Source organism: Elephas maximus, chromosome 14, assembly GCF_024166365.1.
Source record: "Elephas maximus indicus isolate mEleMax1 chromosome 14, mEleMax1 primary haplotype, whole genome shotgun sequence".
Taxonomy (NCBI): Eukaryota; Metazoa; Chordata; class Mammalia; order Proboscidea; family Elephantidae; genus Elephas; species Elephas maximus.
The window spans coordinates 61,585,281-61,604,157 of NC_064832.1; the positions used below are offsets into that span (position 1 = coordinate 61,585,281).

An 18,877-nucleotide genomic window follows, 5' to 3' on the forward strand; every position below is an offset into this window, starting at 1 on the left:
GCCACTCTTTCTCATTAGATTTGGGTATGTCTTAATTTTTTCTCTTTTTGTTTGCATGTCATACTCAGGCACTTGACACAAATTGTTCCTTCTCATTGCAATGCTTCCATACATTCCTGAAATCTGATAAATCAATCAAGTTCCAGCTTAAAAATCATTTCCTTCAAAAGGCATTTTACAAACCTGCTGACTCTATTAGTAGCCCCAAGCAATTCCTTTCTTTTTCTTTCTACCTTTCTTTTCTTTCTCTTTTTTCTTTCTTTTTCTCTCTCCCTCCCTCTCTCTGTCTCTTTGTGATTCCAAGACAGACTAAAAGTTACGCAATTTTGGTTGTAATCTTTATGGAAAAGAATATAACATTTGAAAATAGAAATAAGGTCTTAGAATGGGCCATGCAAGTGAGGGGTCTTGAAACGAAAGACATTGTACGAGGTAATTGGATGTAATGGAAAAAATGACAGACATTGGCTCGTGTTCTCATGATACTTTTAGCTGTATAAACTTTGGGCTGCACAAAAATTGCAACTGCCGTGTGGGTTTCATTAACATGAGGTTTTTTTTTTTTTTTGATTAACTTTTATTAAGCTTCAAGTGAACGTTTACAAATCCAATCAGTCTGTCACATATAAGTTTACATACATCTTACTCCGTACTCCCACCTGCTCTTCCCCTATTGAGTCAGCCCTTTCAGTCTCTCCTTTCTTGACAATTTTGCCAGCTTCCCTCTCTCTCTATCCTCCCATCCCCCCTCCAGACGAGAGCTGCCAACACAATCTCAAGTGTCCACCTGATATAATTAGCTCACTCTTCATCAGCATCTCTCTCCCACCCGCTGACCAGTCCCTTTCATGTCTGATGAGTTGTCTTCGGGGATGGTTCCTGTCCTGTGCCGACAGAAGGTCTGGGGAGCATGGCCGCCGGGATTCCTCTAGTCTCAGTCAGACCATTAAGTATGGTCTTTTTATGAGAATTTGGGGTCTGCATCCCACTGATCTCCTGTTCCCTCAGGAGTTCTCTGTTGTGCTCCCTGTCAGGGCAGTCATCGATTGGGGCTGGGCACCAACTAGTTCTTCTGGTCTCAGGATGATGTAGGTTTCTGGTTCATGTGGCCCTTTCTGTCTCTTGGGCTCCTAGTTGTCGTGTGACCTTGGTGTTCTTCATTTTCCTTTGCTCCAGGTGGGTTAACATGAGGTTTTGAATAAATATGTGAATAAGTTGTGGCATGGTGAATCATGAAAGAATTCACTGTTTCAGTGTGTTTTGCAGATTCCCTAGTGGCCATACTATACATTGATTAAAACTCAAGACTACTTGTGGATGTGTTCAGGCAGTGTCAGTCCCCTTTGTGAACTAACTCAGGAAATGAAGATAAATAAAACAGAAAGTCATTTAGCTACAACCTAAAATTTAAAAGAATCAAGCCAAGGCTGAGAGCAATAAGGAAAGGAATCACTCATGCAAATATTATTTTAAGAATGTCTATTTCCTGTTTTCTTATATTCCCTTTATTCACCAAATAAGACTCTGACTATACTAACGTGGGATGATGCAGCTACTCTTTACTGGAAAATCAATCAAAATGCATCATGAAATTGATATAATTTTGCTCTTCAATCCATCTGAGCACACTCGTTAATTTTAAGCCCTGAGCCGTTTTTGTTGTTGTTGTTGTTTTGCTTTTCCACAACAAATGGTGTCATGGATAACCTATGATCCAGAGGGCTGTTCACTGGAGTTTTATTAATCTTAATTGGGAAAATTATTCAAAATAGTTTTCAGGAAAGCAACAGCCAGGGTAGGATGACACATTAGTGATTTGTAAAAAGAATACCAGGAGAAAACATCACATTTATAAAGGTGGGAAAAAAAAAATAAACAACTGTCAGAGGGTGTTAATAAAACAATTTTCTGCTATGGGTCTGGAGTGAAAGGTCACTGACTAGTGATTACGTTTCCCTCTGAGAAACACAGCCAGATGCTAATAGTCATCAACCACAGAGTTTTGAGATCTTTTGAACAACATTCAGGAAAAAATAAAAGGTGTCCAAATGAGAGCTGTAATATTTTGAAGGAAAGATTATTTGATGCAAAAAATGAAATCATTCTAAACATTTTCATAAAATAGGATTAACAATTGGGAAATATATATATTTAAAATGCAAACAATTTTAAGAATAAAAACCTGAAATGCTGTTATGCTAAGACCACACTTGGATACTTTTTATGAAGAGTGGTACTAAAGTAAAACAGGATTTTTTTTTCCTCTTAAGACAGAGTAAAACAGGATTTCTTGAGATACTGCATATTCTAAAAAAAAAAAAATTTTCTAGCTGACCAAAAATACAAGGATTAGAAAAACAACTTGGATAATTAATTGCATGTAAAAAAAATAAATTTTTATTTTTTTTTATAGTCAGTTTAGCTAAGGCTGCTAACCAAAAGATCTGCAGTTCAAATTCACCAGCCACTACTTGAAAACCCTCGGGGGCAGTTCTACTCTGTCCTATAAGGTCACTATGAGTTTGAAATGGCTTGAGAGCAACAGATTTGGTTTGCTTTGGTTTATAGTCAATTTAAAGGGGATATTAGAAGGAACTGGATGGACAATTCAGTTATAACAATGTGTGAAAATTGGCAACAAGACTGTCCTTTGATTATTTTATTTATTAAACTCTTATCCCATTTATTTCAAATTAAGATTGGAGAATATATATAATGAACTATACACATTTTTTTTATACACATATTAAGATCTTTTTTTCATTTTTTATTGTGCTTTAAGTGAAAGTTTACAAATCAAGTCAGTCTCTCATACAAAAACTTATATACACTTTACTATATACTCTTGGAAACCCTGGTGGCATAGTGGTTAAGTGCTATGGCTGCTAACCAAAGCGTCAGCAGTTCAAATCTGCCAGGTGCTCCTTGGCAACTCTATGGGGCAGTTTTATTCTGTCCTATAGGGTCGCCATGAGTCCCAATCGACTTGACGGCAGTGGGCTTGTTTTTGGTTTTTATATACTCCTAGTTGCCCTCCCTCTAATGAGACAGCACACTCCTTCTCTCCACCCTGTATTTTCATGTCCATTCAGCCGGCTTCTGACCCTCTCTGCCCTCTCACCTCCCCTCCAGACAGGAGCTGCCCACATAGTCTCATGTGTCTACTTGATCCAAGAAGCTCACTTCTTGCCAGTGTCATTTTTATTAAGATCTTTTAAAAAAAATCATAAGGGAGAAAAGGAATAAGGCAAGGGGAAAATAATTATCAGTATATATATGCTGCTGAAAAACAGATTTACCAAACTCACACACAAAATAAATTTACAGGTAGTTATTTGCTTTGTCTTTGCATGATTCTGGTCCACTTCTCTTCCGTCATCGGATAGGTTCTTGAAATAATAATGTACATTTTCATTCATTATATTATATAGTGTGTGTGCATCTGTATGCCTGTGTGTGTATATCTCATCTGAGTATAATATAGAAAATAAAGATAATAAAGTAGTGGGAATAATTCTCATCCATGTGAGCAAATCTGCTGCGTAGGCTATTCAATGAGATACCAATTCTCTGAACAAAGCAGGATATGAATATTTTGCATCAGAATGAAAGTTAAAAAAAAGTCTCTAATAAACAGATGAATTGGTACTTATTTGTAAACATTAGAAAAAATAAGGAGTCAGAAAAGGGATATACTTTCTTCTTCTATAGGAGTTATGAAAATTAGCATCCAAGAGAAACATCCATTCTTTTATCGTATGTTTTATCATCCATGAATCGACATTTCCTGGAGAAGAATTTAAAATAAAACAAAATGTGATACAGAAGGATGTGAAATTTTTACTTAATTTCTAAATTAAGTGATTTTTTTCTCTACAAAAATATTATTTTAATACTTAAGAAAAATAGCTACTACTTCAAGAGGACTGAAATGTAGATGGAAAAGTGATACTAACAATATATGTATTCGCTACCAAGTAAGAAAATAATGTTAACACAAATGAAAATATTTTCCTATGATTGATATTAAAAGGTACAACAGAATGAAAAATTTTATTAAAAGGGGATTAGAGGTAGCATGTACTTAATTCATATAGAAATAATTCCAAGAAATTTCTTTTAGATAACTTGCATATGGGAGCAGATAGAAAATTGTTTATTAGGCCAAATTTCAAATCCCTCTTCCAAAAAATTCCAGCATCCCTGGATATTACTGCAAGAACACCCTACTTTTTATAAAGCGTGCTCTATGGGATCAATATTGTTTATATAGTTTCAAATCCCTTTCATTCCTACACATCAGATTTCAAAGCTGCAGGGCTAGTAGGATTCTTGTTTCTTCTCAATAATGGCAGCCAAAAGGAATCCAGCCTGAATGTCTACAAATATTATTTGATATTAAGGTTGGAAGTAATAGAAAGTTTATAGAGAAAACTATGTTGCAGAAAAATAGCTTTACCAAGCACATAAAAATTATGTTGACAGGTAGTTATTCACTTTGTTTTTCCATGATTCTATTCAACCTTTCTTCTCTCATCTGTTAGCTTTTTTGAAATAATAATGCATATTGACATTAAATAAAACTTTTAGAATATTTGATTAGTATTTTGGGAGCAATTAGATGTGCCATAACAGAAATGAAGGAACTCAAAGATTATGTGACAGAAAAAATCACAAGGATAGGTACAGACAGTGCCCATATTAGGAACAAGTTTCATTCCTAAGTCTTTCTTTTAGTCAAATTTGTATGTAAGTCAGGTCAGATACAGTTCGTATCTAACATCAGTTGGTCGAATGTTTGTTTTAGTATATAGTACATAATGTACTTACTTGCATTAAAAAATATTAAAGAAACACTTCCAGATGCACTAAAACATCTCTAACATAATAATACAGAAATAATAATAATATTTTGATGTGCATGGCAAAGTAGCTCCCGTTTGGTATTACGAACCATTGTATGTACTTCAAATTTTACAACGGTTGGTTTGTAACCAGGATTGTATGTAAGTCAGATGTTTGTAACCTGTATACTGCCCGGAGACAGGAAACAAAACAAAATACTACAAAGCATGGGTAAAATTCTTTTTATAACATAAAAAGATACTACTCTTAAAGCAGAGAAGGTGTATGCTTCAAAATGTGTTTTATAGGAAAAATAAATTACATTCCCAATAAAATTAAGGAAAACTTGGATTTGGTAATGCCAGAGATTTTTAAGATGAGTAGAAAAGATGACACTTTAAAATTAAGTAGAATAGATATAAAACATTGAAAAAGAGGTGTCTGAAATAAGGATATTATGTTGGAAGTATTAAAATCCAGTAAAAAATATACACTGTAAATAATAAAGATCATAAACTGACTGGCAGTGACTGAAACTATGAGGTAGAACAAAACTTCTCCCAGGTTAAGAGGAAAAGAAAGAAAAACACTGAGGGAAGGAGGCATTTATAGACAAGAAAACAGTGATCAAACACAAAAGAAACCACTAACGTATACATACTAAACTATATATCCCAAATCAAATGACCACAATAACAGAAAAAAGAACAATTTAAAAAAATCTCAATAGAAAAAAAAGTTCCCAAGCAGAGGAACACAGTATTTGAGATTTTTAAATTAACTTTCAAGTATTAACTTGAAAGAATAAAAAGTAGGCATCAGATTGTATCCTGGTGTGATGGTTAATTTTATGTCTGAAATTTGCTGTAGTACCCAGATATTTAATCAAAGGTATTGCTATGAAGGTATTTTTTAGGTGGTTAACATCTACAATCAGCTGATTTTAAGTAAAGGAGATCACACTTAATAATATGGACAGACTTCATTCAATCAGTCGAAGTCCTTAAGAGCAAACTCTGAGTTTCCTAGAGAAGAATGTCTGCCTCAAGATTATAGTGTCAGCGCCTGCCTTAGTTTCCAGCCTGCTGGTCAACCACACCAAGATTTCAGACTTGCCCGCCCTGAGAACCACATGAGACAACTCCTTAATACTTATTGCTGACTATTTCTGTGGATAAACCTGACTGACAAAGAATTTTGTACCAAGAGTGGTTCTAGAAGAATGTAATCTTAAGAATGAGTTTCTGAATTGGTCTTGGAGTTTCTGGATTTTTTTTTTTTAATCTGATTAGATTTTGAGGTACTAATGACCCTATTTCCAGGGCTAAAGAGGACTTTGATAGTCCATGGTATAATGTGGCAATAACCCAATCACCCAATGCCGTCGATTCCAACTCATAGCGACCCTATAGGCCAGATTAGAACTGCCCCATAGAGTTTCTAAGGAGCAATATGTGGCAATAGAGACATGTAAAAGTATCACCATTGCCTATTTCTAATCAAATATGTATAAAAGACAAGCCTCTGGATGACCATATATTTGATACTTAGGAAAATTTTTGTCAAGCTAACCAATTTTTATAATGAGATTATCTGATTGCTCCTCAGTGCACTGGAGAGTTGGGAAAGAAAAGGATAAGCTCATGGCTTCAAACACTCAGCTCAAGCCTTGCTTAAGTGACTTAAATGTTTCTACATCTGTCTTGAAACCAAAAAGGAACCAAAATGTCCTGTATCCACAGAATTGAGATTTCTAAAACTCAAACTCAGAGTCTAATCCTGGGGTGGCTGAATTTGGTTTAGGGAGATTGGAATGGTAGTAAATTTGTCATGTAAGACCTGCTTACCCGCCCAACCTAGTCCAGAGGATACATCTTTCATTACGATAGTGAGAAATAAATTTGCAAAGGTACAACTTCCCTCTGCTGATTTCCTTCTACTAAATTTTAGGAGCTCAGTAAAATCACAATTTTAAAGAGAATACATTTGCAAGTACGTATAATTTTATCTTTTCTTTCTCATATTCAAGGAAAAAATACTTTCACATCTATAGACCCTTTTACATCAGACAAATTGTAGGAAGGTAAAGCTTCTCAATTCACATTATGCTGCTATTATGCTAAGATGAGTTTTATATCATAAGGCAAAATGTTGCAGAATGTTTTCTCAAAAAAATACATAGACCAATACCGATGTAAAAACAGCTAAAATTCTAGCCAATGGAATATAGCAAAACACTGAAGGAATAATGTAACATGACCAAGGAGATTTTATTTTAGATACAAAACCACTGCTGTGGAGTTGATGCTGACGAATTGCAACCCTATAGGGAGTTTCCAAGGCTGTAAATCTTTATGGGAGCACATTGCCACATCTTTTCTCCCCCAGAGCAGCTGGTAGTTTTGAGCCAGTCAAAGTTTTGATTAGCAGCCGAGCACTCTTCTGACCAACACCTACATCCAGATATAGAACATTTCCATTACCCCAGAAATTTCTGTCCTGCTCCTTTCCAGTCAGTCACCCTACCACCAAAGAAAATAATCGGACATGTGGCAAAAGATTTACATCTAATAATGCTTTTGTAGGTCTGTTTATAATATCAAAATCTGGGAAATATTTCCAATGTCAAAAATCTAAAATGAGTTATTTACATTTAGTTTTTATTTTTTGCATAAAGAGAACTATAGCCATTAAACACCGAATTTCTAAGAACATTTAATGACATGGAAAAGTGCTCATTTAAGTGAGAAAGGTAGTTTAAAAAGTAACTTTGAATATGCACACATGCAAATGCACACATATAAAAACAGAACAAAACAAAAACAGATTATCAAAGGTTAATTAAATTGGATAGAGTAATTCATTAACCATCTACTCAGCAGATTTAGTAAAATATGCAGTATGCCCAGCAATATAACAATAAGTGAAGCAGACAAAATCTCAACATTTATTGAACATCTGTGCTGGTGAAAAGAGAAAATAAACTTGCAGTTTCAAAAGCAATGAGTAAACACAGTTTGGAATAGTGTGGAGGGTGATCTATTTTAAACAGGAGGGACAGTAAATAACTCTGTCTGACAAATTTTCAGACGAAATCTGAACAATAAGTACTCAGGAACATGCGGATCGATGGGAACAGAATCTCAGGAAAAGCAAAGAATAAATTCTAAGGCACTGAGTTGGAATAGAGCTTGCCATATTTGAGGAATAGAAAGAAGGGCAATTTGGTTAATGCACGGTGAAGAAAGTAGAGTAGGCTGAGACAAGATCCAGTGGGTCCTGGTAAGTAAAGATTTGTGTTGTATTGGAGTTGCAAGAGGAGCATTTGAAGAAGACTGACATACGTACACTTGTGAAAGCCTTGCTCTGGCAATTTGCTTTAGCAAATGAACAGGAAGGGAAAGATAAGAAAAAAGGGGATCGGATTGGAGGCTTTTAAAGTATTAATTTTGCTTAGGGCATTGGTTTTCTCAGGGGTGTGTGTGTTGGAGGGGAGTGTGGGGCAGGGAGTGGTGGCGGTGGTTATTCTGTTCTCCAGGAGACATTAGACACTGTCTGGAGACATTCTCATTTTTTTTATTTGTCATAACTTGTGTTCGTGGGGTGCGGGAGTGTCTCTAGTCACATCTAGCGAGCAGAAGCCTGGGAATGCTGCTCAAGGCCACACAAGACAGTCCAGCCCCCCATCCCACCAACAAAGAATTTCCCACCCTAAAATGTTAATAATGCTGAGGTTGAGGACCCTGATTTAGGGTGAAATGAATGGAAATGGTGAAAAATACAAATTGGCAATTCCTGCCAAAATGTATATATAATGAGCACCAAATTTTTATTCTTCTTTTGAAAGCTACTCAGACTAGCCAGAGATGACATAAATATAAAGGCTTTTAGTATACAAATTCTTGTGAAATATTTTGATACTTCCTTAATCAGCAATTAATGTGAAGAAGTTTTCATTTCTGTTTTAGATGGAGAAATGGAAAAGGAAAAAAAGAAAGAAAAATGCAAAGTCCTAATTTGTCAATGACCCTTAAAGGTTAAATTGAAAAACATCAAAAACTTAAAATATTGAAAAAATGTTTTATTGAATCAGCTTAGTAATTTTTTTTTAATAAAAGAATATTCATTCAATAAACTTTTTTTCAGGTAAAGAAAGAAAAGCCTACTCACTTGCCATTTAATGCTGCTACCCCGACTGTGCTTCGGGCAATTGACATACTGGCTACGAATGTCCATTGCTGACTCTGTGGATCCCACCTCTCCACTGTATTCAGATAACTCCAGCCATCATGGCCTCCTACAGCATAGATAGGGCCTTCAAGTACTGTCACACCTGAAACATTGGAGAAATGATAAATGAATGTGCTTATTTCACAGTAAGATACTTCAACAGTAAAAATTCAGGTACCCTTCATTCAGTACAGGCACTGGTTGTGAAGAAAGAGTTGCAATGATGAAGAAACTCTATACTATTAATTGAATCGTTTCATTAAAGAGGAAACAAAATTTAGAACCAAAAAATAAACAGTATAAATTAGATGAATTATAAAAGAAAATTAATTTATTTCCTCAAATACATGTTATCATATGAATAGGCAAATTCTGAAAATCAGAAATGATACATATTGTGCCTCTGCTTTTGAAAAGTATTTCTGCACTGCAGTTTAAAGCACTTGTTACACATTTATTAAGCAATGTAATGTTACCAAATTGAATTTCAAGATAATGTTCTCTGTGTTTTGGCTTCCCACATAATTTCATAACAATAAATTTTCCTAAAGCTTCCTGTTCAGGAAACTTGACACCTTCTCTAATATTCTTAACTGAAATCACTAAACACAAGCAATTAAAACAAATAAAATTACTAGTGAGTTGTCAATAAGAGAATATATGCAACTCCTATATACTGCTTTTCCAGTAAATTGCCTTCATCGTAAATGAATTTTCTTCAAAGTTAAAGAGTTGATATGTATTTAAATATCCTATGCCTAATTTAAAGCCTTTATATGTAGAGATATTCCAATGATTTTTTTTCCTACACAAAGTTCAAAATTCGATGTCTGATTGTCAAGAACTCTGAAAGGTCTAGGGTTTTACCCTACTTGCAAGCTGACAAGTTAGCCTGATGCAGGTTTATTCATATTGATAGAAAATTTAAGACTCCTTGGCTGTGTGTCACAATAGTCAAGAGTATTGGCAGTTTGTACCCGTACTCCAAGTCCCAGTTTCCACAGGTAATACAAAGAGGGCCACGTTAGACCTGTACATTCAATGGGTTGTGTTACAGAAAAGGAACCCATTTTATAATGTGCAGTAAACTTATCTACCCATTGCTCCGAAGAGAGATCTGATCTTTATGCCTTTAAGCATACTTGCCTTTTATTTTGGAGAAAAGCACTATGTCTATCTCCCTAGGTTGCCCATTATAAAAGTACACTTTTAAAGATAGTCCAGAACAAAAGATAATGCCTTGTTCCCAAGTCATGAAGAAACATGAGAGACTCATGGAGAACCATCTCCCAGCACTGATGTAAAGGTAAAATGGTACATCATTCATTTATTCAACTACCATTTATTAAATTTTTATTACGTGTCAGGAATTGTTCTAATCACTAAGGCCACAGTTTCAAACAAAGGTTTTGCCCTCATGTAGCTCTTTTATATTAGTCAGTGAGCATTTAACTAAAGTGGAATAAGTGCACTATTCACAATGAGCAAATCTGCTTCTCCCATATTACTTGAAGGTAGTTTTATAAAGGATAAAGTAGCTGATTAGAATACTAAATTATTCTTATACATACATTCAACATTAACAAAACAAAACATTATGGTAGAGTTGATGTCAACTCATAGTAACCCTAGAGGGTAGACTAGAACGGCCACACACAGTTTCCAAGGCTATAAACTTTAAGGAAGCAGACAGCCATATCTTTCTGCCATGGAGCTGATGGTGCTTTTAAATCTCTGACCTTTCAGTGAGCAGTGGAACACTTAACCACTGCACCACCAGGGCTCCGCAATCAAAATAGGAGATGCTATTTTACACATACCAGTAAATAGGTATTGTTATGAATAGAGTTGTGTCCCCTAAACATATGTGTTGTGAATTCAACCTCTACGTCTGTGTTATAATCCCATTTGAGAATGGATTGTCTTTGTTATCTTAACGAGACAGGATTAGTGTAGGGTGTGTCTTAAATCAATCTCTTTTGAGATATAAGAGAGATTAAACAAGCAAGCAAAAGGAGCAGAGATAAAGTAAAAGAGTGAACAGAAGTTTTAAAGGGCAGCCCGAGAAGACAAACTAATGACGTGTGCAAAGATCTGGAGATGGAAAACCAAGAGGGAAGAGCATGCTCAGTGTTTCTCAAGCTGAAAGAACTAAAGAAAAAATTCAAGCCTAGAGTTGCAATATTGAAGAATTCTAAAAGGAAAATATTAAATGATGCAGGAAGCATCAAAAGAAGATGAAAGGAAGACACACAGTCATTATACCAACAAGATTTAGTCGATGTCCAACCATTTCAAGAGGTGGCATATGATCAGGAACTGACGGTATGGAAGGAAGAAGTTCAAGTTGCATTAAAGGCATTGGCAAAAAACAAGTCTCCAGGAATTCATGGAATACAAATTGAGGTGTTTCAACAAACAGATGCAGCACTGGAGGTGCTCACTCATCTATGCCAAGAAATTTGGAAGATAGCTACTTGGCCAATTTATGCTTATTTACCCATACTTATGCCTAGTCCCAAGAAAGGTGATCCAAATGAGTACAGAAATTATCAAACAATATCATTAATATCACAAGCAAGTAAACTTTTGCTGAATATCATTCAAAAGGGGCTGCAGCAATATATCAGCAGGGATCTGCCAGAAATTCAAGCCAAATTCAGAAGAGGACATGGAACTAGGGATATCATTGCTGATGTCATCTGAATCCTGGCTGAAAGCAGAGAATACCAGAAAGATGTTTACCTGTGTTTTATTGAGTATGCAAAGGCATTCGACTGGGTGCATCGCAACAAATTATGGATAACATTGAGAAGAATGGCAATTCCAGGACACTTAATTGTGCTCATGAGGAACCTGTACATATATCAAGAGGCAGTTGTTCAAACAAAACAAGGAGATACTGCATGGTTTAAAGTCAGGAAACTTTTGTGTCAGGGTTGTATCCTTTCATCATATTTATTCAATCTGCATGTTGAGCAAATAATCCAAGAAGCTGGACTATATGAAGAAGAATGGGGCATCGGCGTTGGAGGAATGCTCATTAACAGCCTGCATTATGCAGAAGACACAACCTTGCTTTCTGAAAGTGAAGAGGATTTGAAGCATTTACTGACAAAGATCAAAAATCACAGCCTTCAGTATGGATTACACCTCAACACAAAGAAAATAAAAATCCTTACAACTGGACCAATAAGTAACATCATGATAAACAGAGAGTAGACTGAAGTTGTCAAGGATTTCATTTGACTTGGATTCGCGATCAACACCAATGGAAGCAGGAGTCAAGAAATCAAAAGATGCATTGCATTGGGCAAATCTGCTGCAAAAGACCTCTTTAAAGTGTAGAAAAGGCTAAGGTGTGCCTGACCCAAGCCGTGGTGTTTTCAATCACCTCATAAGCGTGTGAAAGCTGGACAATGAATAAGGAAGACCGAAGGAGAATTGGCACCTTTGAACTGTGGTGTTGGTGAAGAATATTGAATATACTCTGGACTGCCAAAGGAATGAACAAATCTGTCTCGAAAGAAGTATAACCAGAGTGCTCCTTAGAATCACTGATGGCAAGGCTACATCTCACATACTTTTGACATATTATCAAGAGGGACTAGTCATCGTTTGGCAAAGTAAAGGGTCAGTGAAAAAGAGGGAAACTCTCAACAAGATGAATTGACACAGTAGGTGCAACAATGGACTCGAGCATAACAATGACTATGAGGATGGCGCAGGATCAGGCAGTGTTTTGTTCTGTTGTACACAAGGTCGCTATGAGTGGCAACCAACTCAATGGCACCTAACAACAACACATCAAGTAGAGCTTTAAAATGGGCATTTAAATATATAAATATGAAATTCAATTCAGAGTTCTAGCGATACATACACATTTTGGAACTAAAAAAAAAAAAATTTTTTTCTTTTTTTTTTTACTAGATAAGGTCAATTAGGAAAATTATGTAAATAGTGAAGGTAATGGAGACAATAATCCAAAACCTGAGTAACTCCAACATGATTACATGAGGACAGAACAAAGGAGACAGAGAAGAATTGGCCCAATAAGTTGGGAGAGATTTATTAGCTTTCAGTATCTAGAAACTAAGAATAGAGAATGATTCTAGGAAAGTGGGGTAATAGATAATAATTTACTTTGTATAAGCTGAGTGAACAAGTGCACTCATATATGGAAAGATGGGAGTCATTGTTGACTTTAAAATAGGTTCTATTGTAGCACTGCACAATTTTAAATCCAAATTCCCTGGAAAAAGTAAAGGTATATGTGGAGCTTACCCCAGTACTCTTCTCTTCCAACTAGGGAATTTGTTCTCAAGGTCTGGCTCCCCTGGTGCCTTCTGAAGCCTTGAAAAATTTTATTTATTTATTTTATTCAGATTTTAAAGTTTATTTTTTGTAAAAGGGTCACTCTGATACCAGCTATTTCTTCAAGGCCTGAGTTAAATATGTGTATTATTTTTTACTTTGTTTTCTTAATGCGGAAGTTTAATAACATAATGTAATCAAATATATCAATCTGTCATTAATATTTTAGCTTTCTAATTATATTTGTGTATTTAAGATTTGGCTTCAGCTTTATCACTTAGATAGGCAAGTTTCTTAATCTTTCTATGTTGCATCATTCTCATAATAAAGTGGACATAAACATAATAGTGACTCCATGGTGTAAGGTGAGGATTACATGAAAAAATGTACATAAAACACTTAGCATAGAATCTCATTCATCACAGACACTCTTGTGTGTGTGTGTTTTAAGTGAAAGTTTACAGTGCAAATTACTTTCTCATTCAAAAATTTCCATACAGATTGTTTTGTGACATTACTTGCAACCATCACAATTTGTCACCACTCTCCCCCTTTCCCTTTTCATTCCGAGGTCCCTGTGTCCATTTTTCCAGCTTTTCTGTCCTTTCAAAACTTCTTATCTTTGATTTGGGGCAGATGTTGCCCATTTGGTCTCGAGTACTCGATTAAACTAAGAAGGACATTCCTCATGTTTGTTTCATAGGCCTGTCTAATCTTTGGCTGAAAGGTGGATTTGGAGAATGGCTTCAGTTTTGTGTTAGTAGGGTATCTGGGGGCCACAGTCCTGGAGTCTCTCCTGTCTCTGTCAGACCAGTAATTTTTTTTTTTTTTATCCTGAATTTTGTTCTACATTTTTCTCCAGCTCTGTCTGAGACCTTCTAATGTGATCCCTTTCAGAGCAGTCAGTGGTGGTAGGTGGGCACCATCTAGTTCTTCTGGGATCAGGCTGGTGGAGGCTGTAGTTCATGTGATCCATTAGTCCTTTGGACTGATATTTTCCTTGTGTCTTTGGTTTTCTTCATTCTCCTTTGTGCTGAAGGTGATGGGACCAATACTTTAGACGGCCACTCACGAGCATTTAAGACCCCAGCAGCTACCCACCAAAGTAGGACGTAGAAGTTTTTCTTCATGAACTATGTCATGAAATTGAACTAGATGTCCCCCAAGACTAGGGTCTCTAGCCCTCAGCCCTAGTAATTCGGTGCCTCTATGTGTACAGATGTGTCTAGGAAGCTTCTATGGCTTTGCCTTGATCAAGTTGTGCTGATTTCCCCTATATTGTGTGTTGTCTTTCCTTTCACCAGTGTTAACACTCATCTATTATCTAGTTAGCGATTCCTCCTCCCCAACCCTCCCCTACCTTGTATCCATGAAAAATTGTTTTTTTCTGTGTAAACATTTTACTGTGTTTTTATAATAGTGGTCTTATACAATATTTGTCCTTTTGTGATTGACTTATTTCACTCAGCATAGTGCCCTCCAGGTTCATCCTTGTTGTGAGATGTTTCACAGATTCATCATTGTTCTTTATCGTCACATACTATTCCATTGTGTGTATCTATGGTAATTTGTTTATCCGTTTACCTGTTGATGGGCTCATAGATTGTTTCCATCTTTTTGCCATTGTGAATAATGCTGCAATGAACATGGCTGTGTGTATGTCTATTCGTGTGATGGCTCTTATTTCTCTAGGATATATTCCTAAGAGTGGGATTGCTGGATCGTATGGTATTTCTATTTCTAGATTTTTAAGGAGTTGTCATATCATCTCCCATAGTGGTGGTGCCATTTTACATTCCCACCAGCAGTGCATAAGTGTTCCAATCTCCCTCAAACTTTCCAGAATTTGTTATTTTCTGTTTTTTTTTTAATTCATGCCAGTAATCAGACACTCAAGTTTTGTAAGTTCTCATAATTGTTATTATTATTTTCATACTCAAATCACAGGGAGAATATAAAATTTACAGAGGAAGACATGTAAAAACCCTATAAATGTATAAAATGCACTGTATAACTAGTGATCAGCATAACTAGAGACATTCACATAAAAAAATTGGAATGTTTTTGACAACCAGAAAAAATTTCATAATTAAGACAATATCAAATGTTATTAAGAAAAATAGAAAATAAGAATTCTTATATTGATTGGGAATTATAACTTAGTAACACTATTTTGGAAAGAAATTTAGCAATGCTCAGGGCAAATATAAAGCAGCCCTGGTTGTAAGGTGGTTAAAACACTCAGATGTGAATCAAAAGATAGGAGGTTTGAACCCACCAGCTGCTCTGTGAGAGAAAGGTGAGGCAGCCTGCTCCTCTAAAGACTACAGTCTTGGAAACCCTTTCCTAGAGGGTCACTATGAGTCAGAGTCGACCTGACATAGGTTTTTTTGTTTGTTTTTTTATATGAGGACTGACGGCAGGCAAAAAAGCAGGAGAGTGTTGTGTAGTTAAATGCTCTGGCTTTGCCATGTATTTAAAAAAAAATAAAAATGTATTTACCTGAGGTCAAATACCAATCCATTATTACCAGCTGGATGACAATGGACAAATACTTAAACTTAAATATCTATCTCAGTATATTCATTATTAAAAGACTACCTGCCTATGGAATTTATGTAAGGATAAATATAAAAACAATGTTTAGGACATTGTTTATGAAATCATAAGCTCTTAATTTAATTATTATTTAAATACAATGGTCAGGACGGTCACTTGTACAAGTAGTCATTGAAGCTAAGATGTTAACAATGGAAGCAGCAATGACAGAGCAATAGCGAGATTTGTAATGACCCTTAAAACTTAAGTTTGCCCGCCCAAACATCTGTAACTATAATTATTATGATCGAGTAATACATTCACAGGGCTTTGTTTAATAACTATGGTTTTTAATGTGGAAACCCTGGTGGAATAGTGATTAAGAGCTATGGCTGCTAACCAAAAGTTTGGCAGTTTGAATCCACCAGGTCCTTCTTGGAAACCCTATGGGGAGTTCTACCCTGTCCTATCTGTTTGCTATGAGTCGGAATTGACTCGATGGCAATGGTTGGGTTGGTTTTTGGTTTTTAATGTATCCATATATATTTTTTAACATATTCATACTTTATGCTTTTTTATCTTGTAGACTGGTGCACCATTTCTGAACTTTAGCTCTCTTATCATTTGGTTTGCACATGTTTTGCAGCTGTTATGATCTCCTTGCAGAAAGGTCTCATTAACTTGAGTGAATAATTGAAGCAAAATAATTTCAAAATCAGAATGATATATTCAACTTATTCCTGATGTTTACTAAAAATATACTTGCAGATGCAGAAAACCAATTTTAAAAGTCTAAAAAAATGTTTTTTCTGCACTCCGTTCAGTCTCAATATTAACTCTGCATTCAAAATATAATAATCTAATGGCTAGAATGCAAACATCTAAAGTCATTTTAAAATGCAGAATTTTACTAAATCCATTATTACTTACGATAAAATGCCTATTTTGATATTTTGTATAATCAAAATGTACTTTTTCAATATTTATACTTATTTTTAAAATATAACTCCTTGCATACATTATTCCTCTTGAGAATTGTGCAGTTAAATATTTATCAGTATTATACCACAGAACTTTACTTCAAGATAGTTCAGTAAAAAAGCAAACCATCCTTAATTTTCAGGTAGAATTACAGCCCAGGTTAAAGTTGAGAAATTCTCCGCTAATTATAGAGCACAAATAAATGCAATGAAGACTTAGGTTTTTGACTAATGGAGTATGATGAATGGGGTTGGACTGTCTGTACAGGTCATTCCCCAAAATATGCTTATGTAATAGCAAAGTTTAAAACTTTTTTTAGTACCGCCGAGTGGATTCCGACTTGTAGCAACCCTATGGGACAGAGAAGAACTGCCCCATAGAGTTTCCAAGGCGCGCCTGGTGGATTCGAACTGCCAACCCTTTGGTTAGCAGCCGTAGCACTTAACCACAACATCACCAGGGTTTCCAATAAAATTTAGAGGTTGCGAAATTTACATCAAAATTTTTGTTGTATTATTTCTACATAAATGCATTGAGAGAGTTAATGTTCTTCTGACAACTAAGTTATTTCTCTTTATGCATATTAATATTCTTCACTCAAAATATTATTTTATTCTAACTTCAAAACTGTTCCAATTGAAGGAGAATATATGTTTTAATTACGTAAAATAATGATAAAGCTAATTTTCAGTATAGCTTTAATGTTTGCATATAAGCTATTAATTTATAACCTATTAATTACATCTTGATTTGAAAAGCAAGAGTATGAAAAATTAGATTCTACTAAGGTAGAGAAAATTTCTTTTGAAAATAATAAAAATACATTAAAACTTCTTTTAATAACTGTTAAATGAACTATCATTATATTAATAATTCTTACAAATCACAAAGTATATGAAAATCATCAATGACTTCATCATATATATATATGACCCTTTACATATAACTTTTCTTTCTTCTTTCTTAAACTATTTTTAAAACATAATCATCAAGGGTATAATAAAGTAAAAACCAAACCCATGGCCATAATGTGGATTCCAACTTACGAGGACCCTATAGAATGGGATAGAACTGCCCCATAGGGTTTCCGACAAGCAGTTGGTGGATTCGAACTGCTGACCTTTTAGTTAGGAGCCAAGCTCTTAACCACTATGCACCAGGGGTATCATAAAAAAATAGAACCCAGTAAATAATTATAACTAATAATAAAAAAATAATAAAGAAAAATAATCGGATGACTTAATTCCAGTGTAATTAAATACTTATACTTCAGAAGCAAAAAATAACTAATAGGTAGTAAAAAATATTATCTTTTAGTTGTTCTGAGCAGAGAACTAAACAAAAATAACTGGCATTACGGGGAATGCTAATATGTATATATATCCCATATATATTTATATATGTATATTTGCTTTTAGCTGCCATAAAACATTGCCCAGTCCTGCGTCTTCCTCACAATTGCCAGTATGTTTGAGTCCACTGCTGTGGCTATTGTGCCAATCCATCTCACCAAGGGTGTCCCTCGCTGTTCCTCTACTTTACCAAACATGATGTCCTCCTCTAGCAATTGATCCCTAATGATGACATATGCAAAGGAAGTGAGTCAGACACTGTTGTGTTGTGATCCATAAGGTTTTCACTGGCTACTTAGACTTGAAGATTGTTATCTACTGTATCAGAGCTGTGCTCTACAGAAATACAAAAGTTTCTACATATGCCAATATCAGCATCTTGAGGTTCCATGCTCACTGTCATTAAATGGCATAGACAAAATTTAAAGTAAATATTCTTTATATTTACCAGTAACATCTCCCTTTTAAGGAATGACAGGATGTTTAGAAAAATAAATGATACTCAATAGAGTTTTCAGAACAACCAATTTCTCCCTGAGTTGTCACAAATATTGTCAATGATATGTGACATACTACATGTTATACAAGGATGTGAAAAATAAAATGTGTAATCCAAA

At 35.1% G+C, this 18,877-nt stretch overlaps 1 protein-coding gene across 2 annotated transcripts in view; it reads right to left on the reverse strand.

Moving 5' to 3' along the window:
• KLHL1 (kelch like family member 1) overlaps nt 1-18,877 on the reverse strand; it is a 474,296-nt gene that overhangs the window by 35,687 nt on the left and 419,732 nt on the right. For both annotated transcript variants that reach the window (XM_049853061.1, XM_049853060.1), the window contains one exon: nt 9,016-9,178. In XM_049853061.1, coding sequence (XP_049709018.1) covers nt 9,016-9,178 — 163 coding nt within the window. The remainder of the gene's footprint in view (nt 1-9,015; nt 9,179-18,877) is intronic.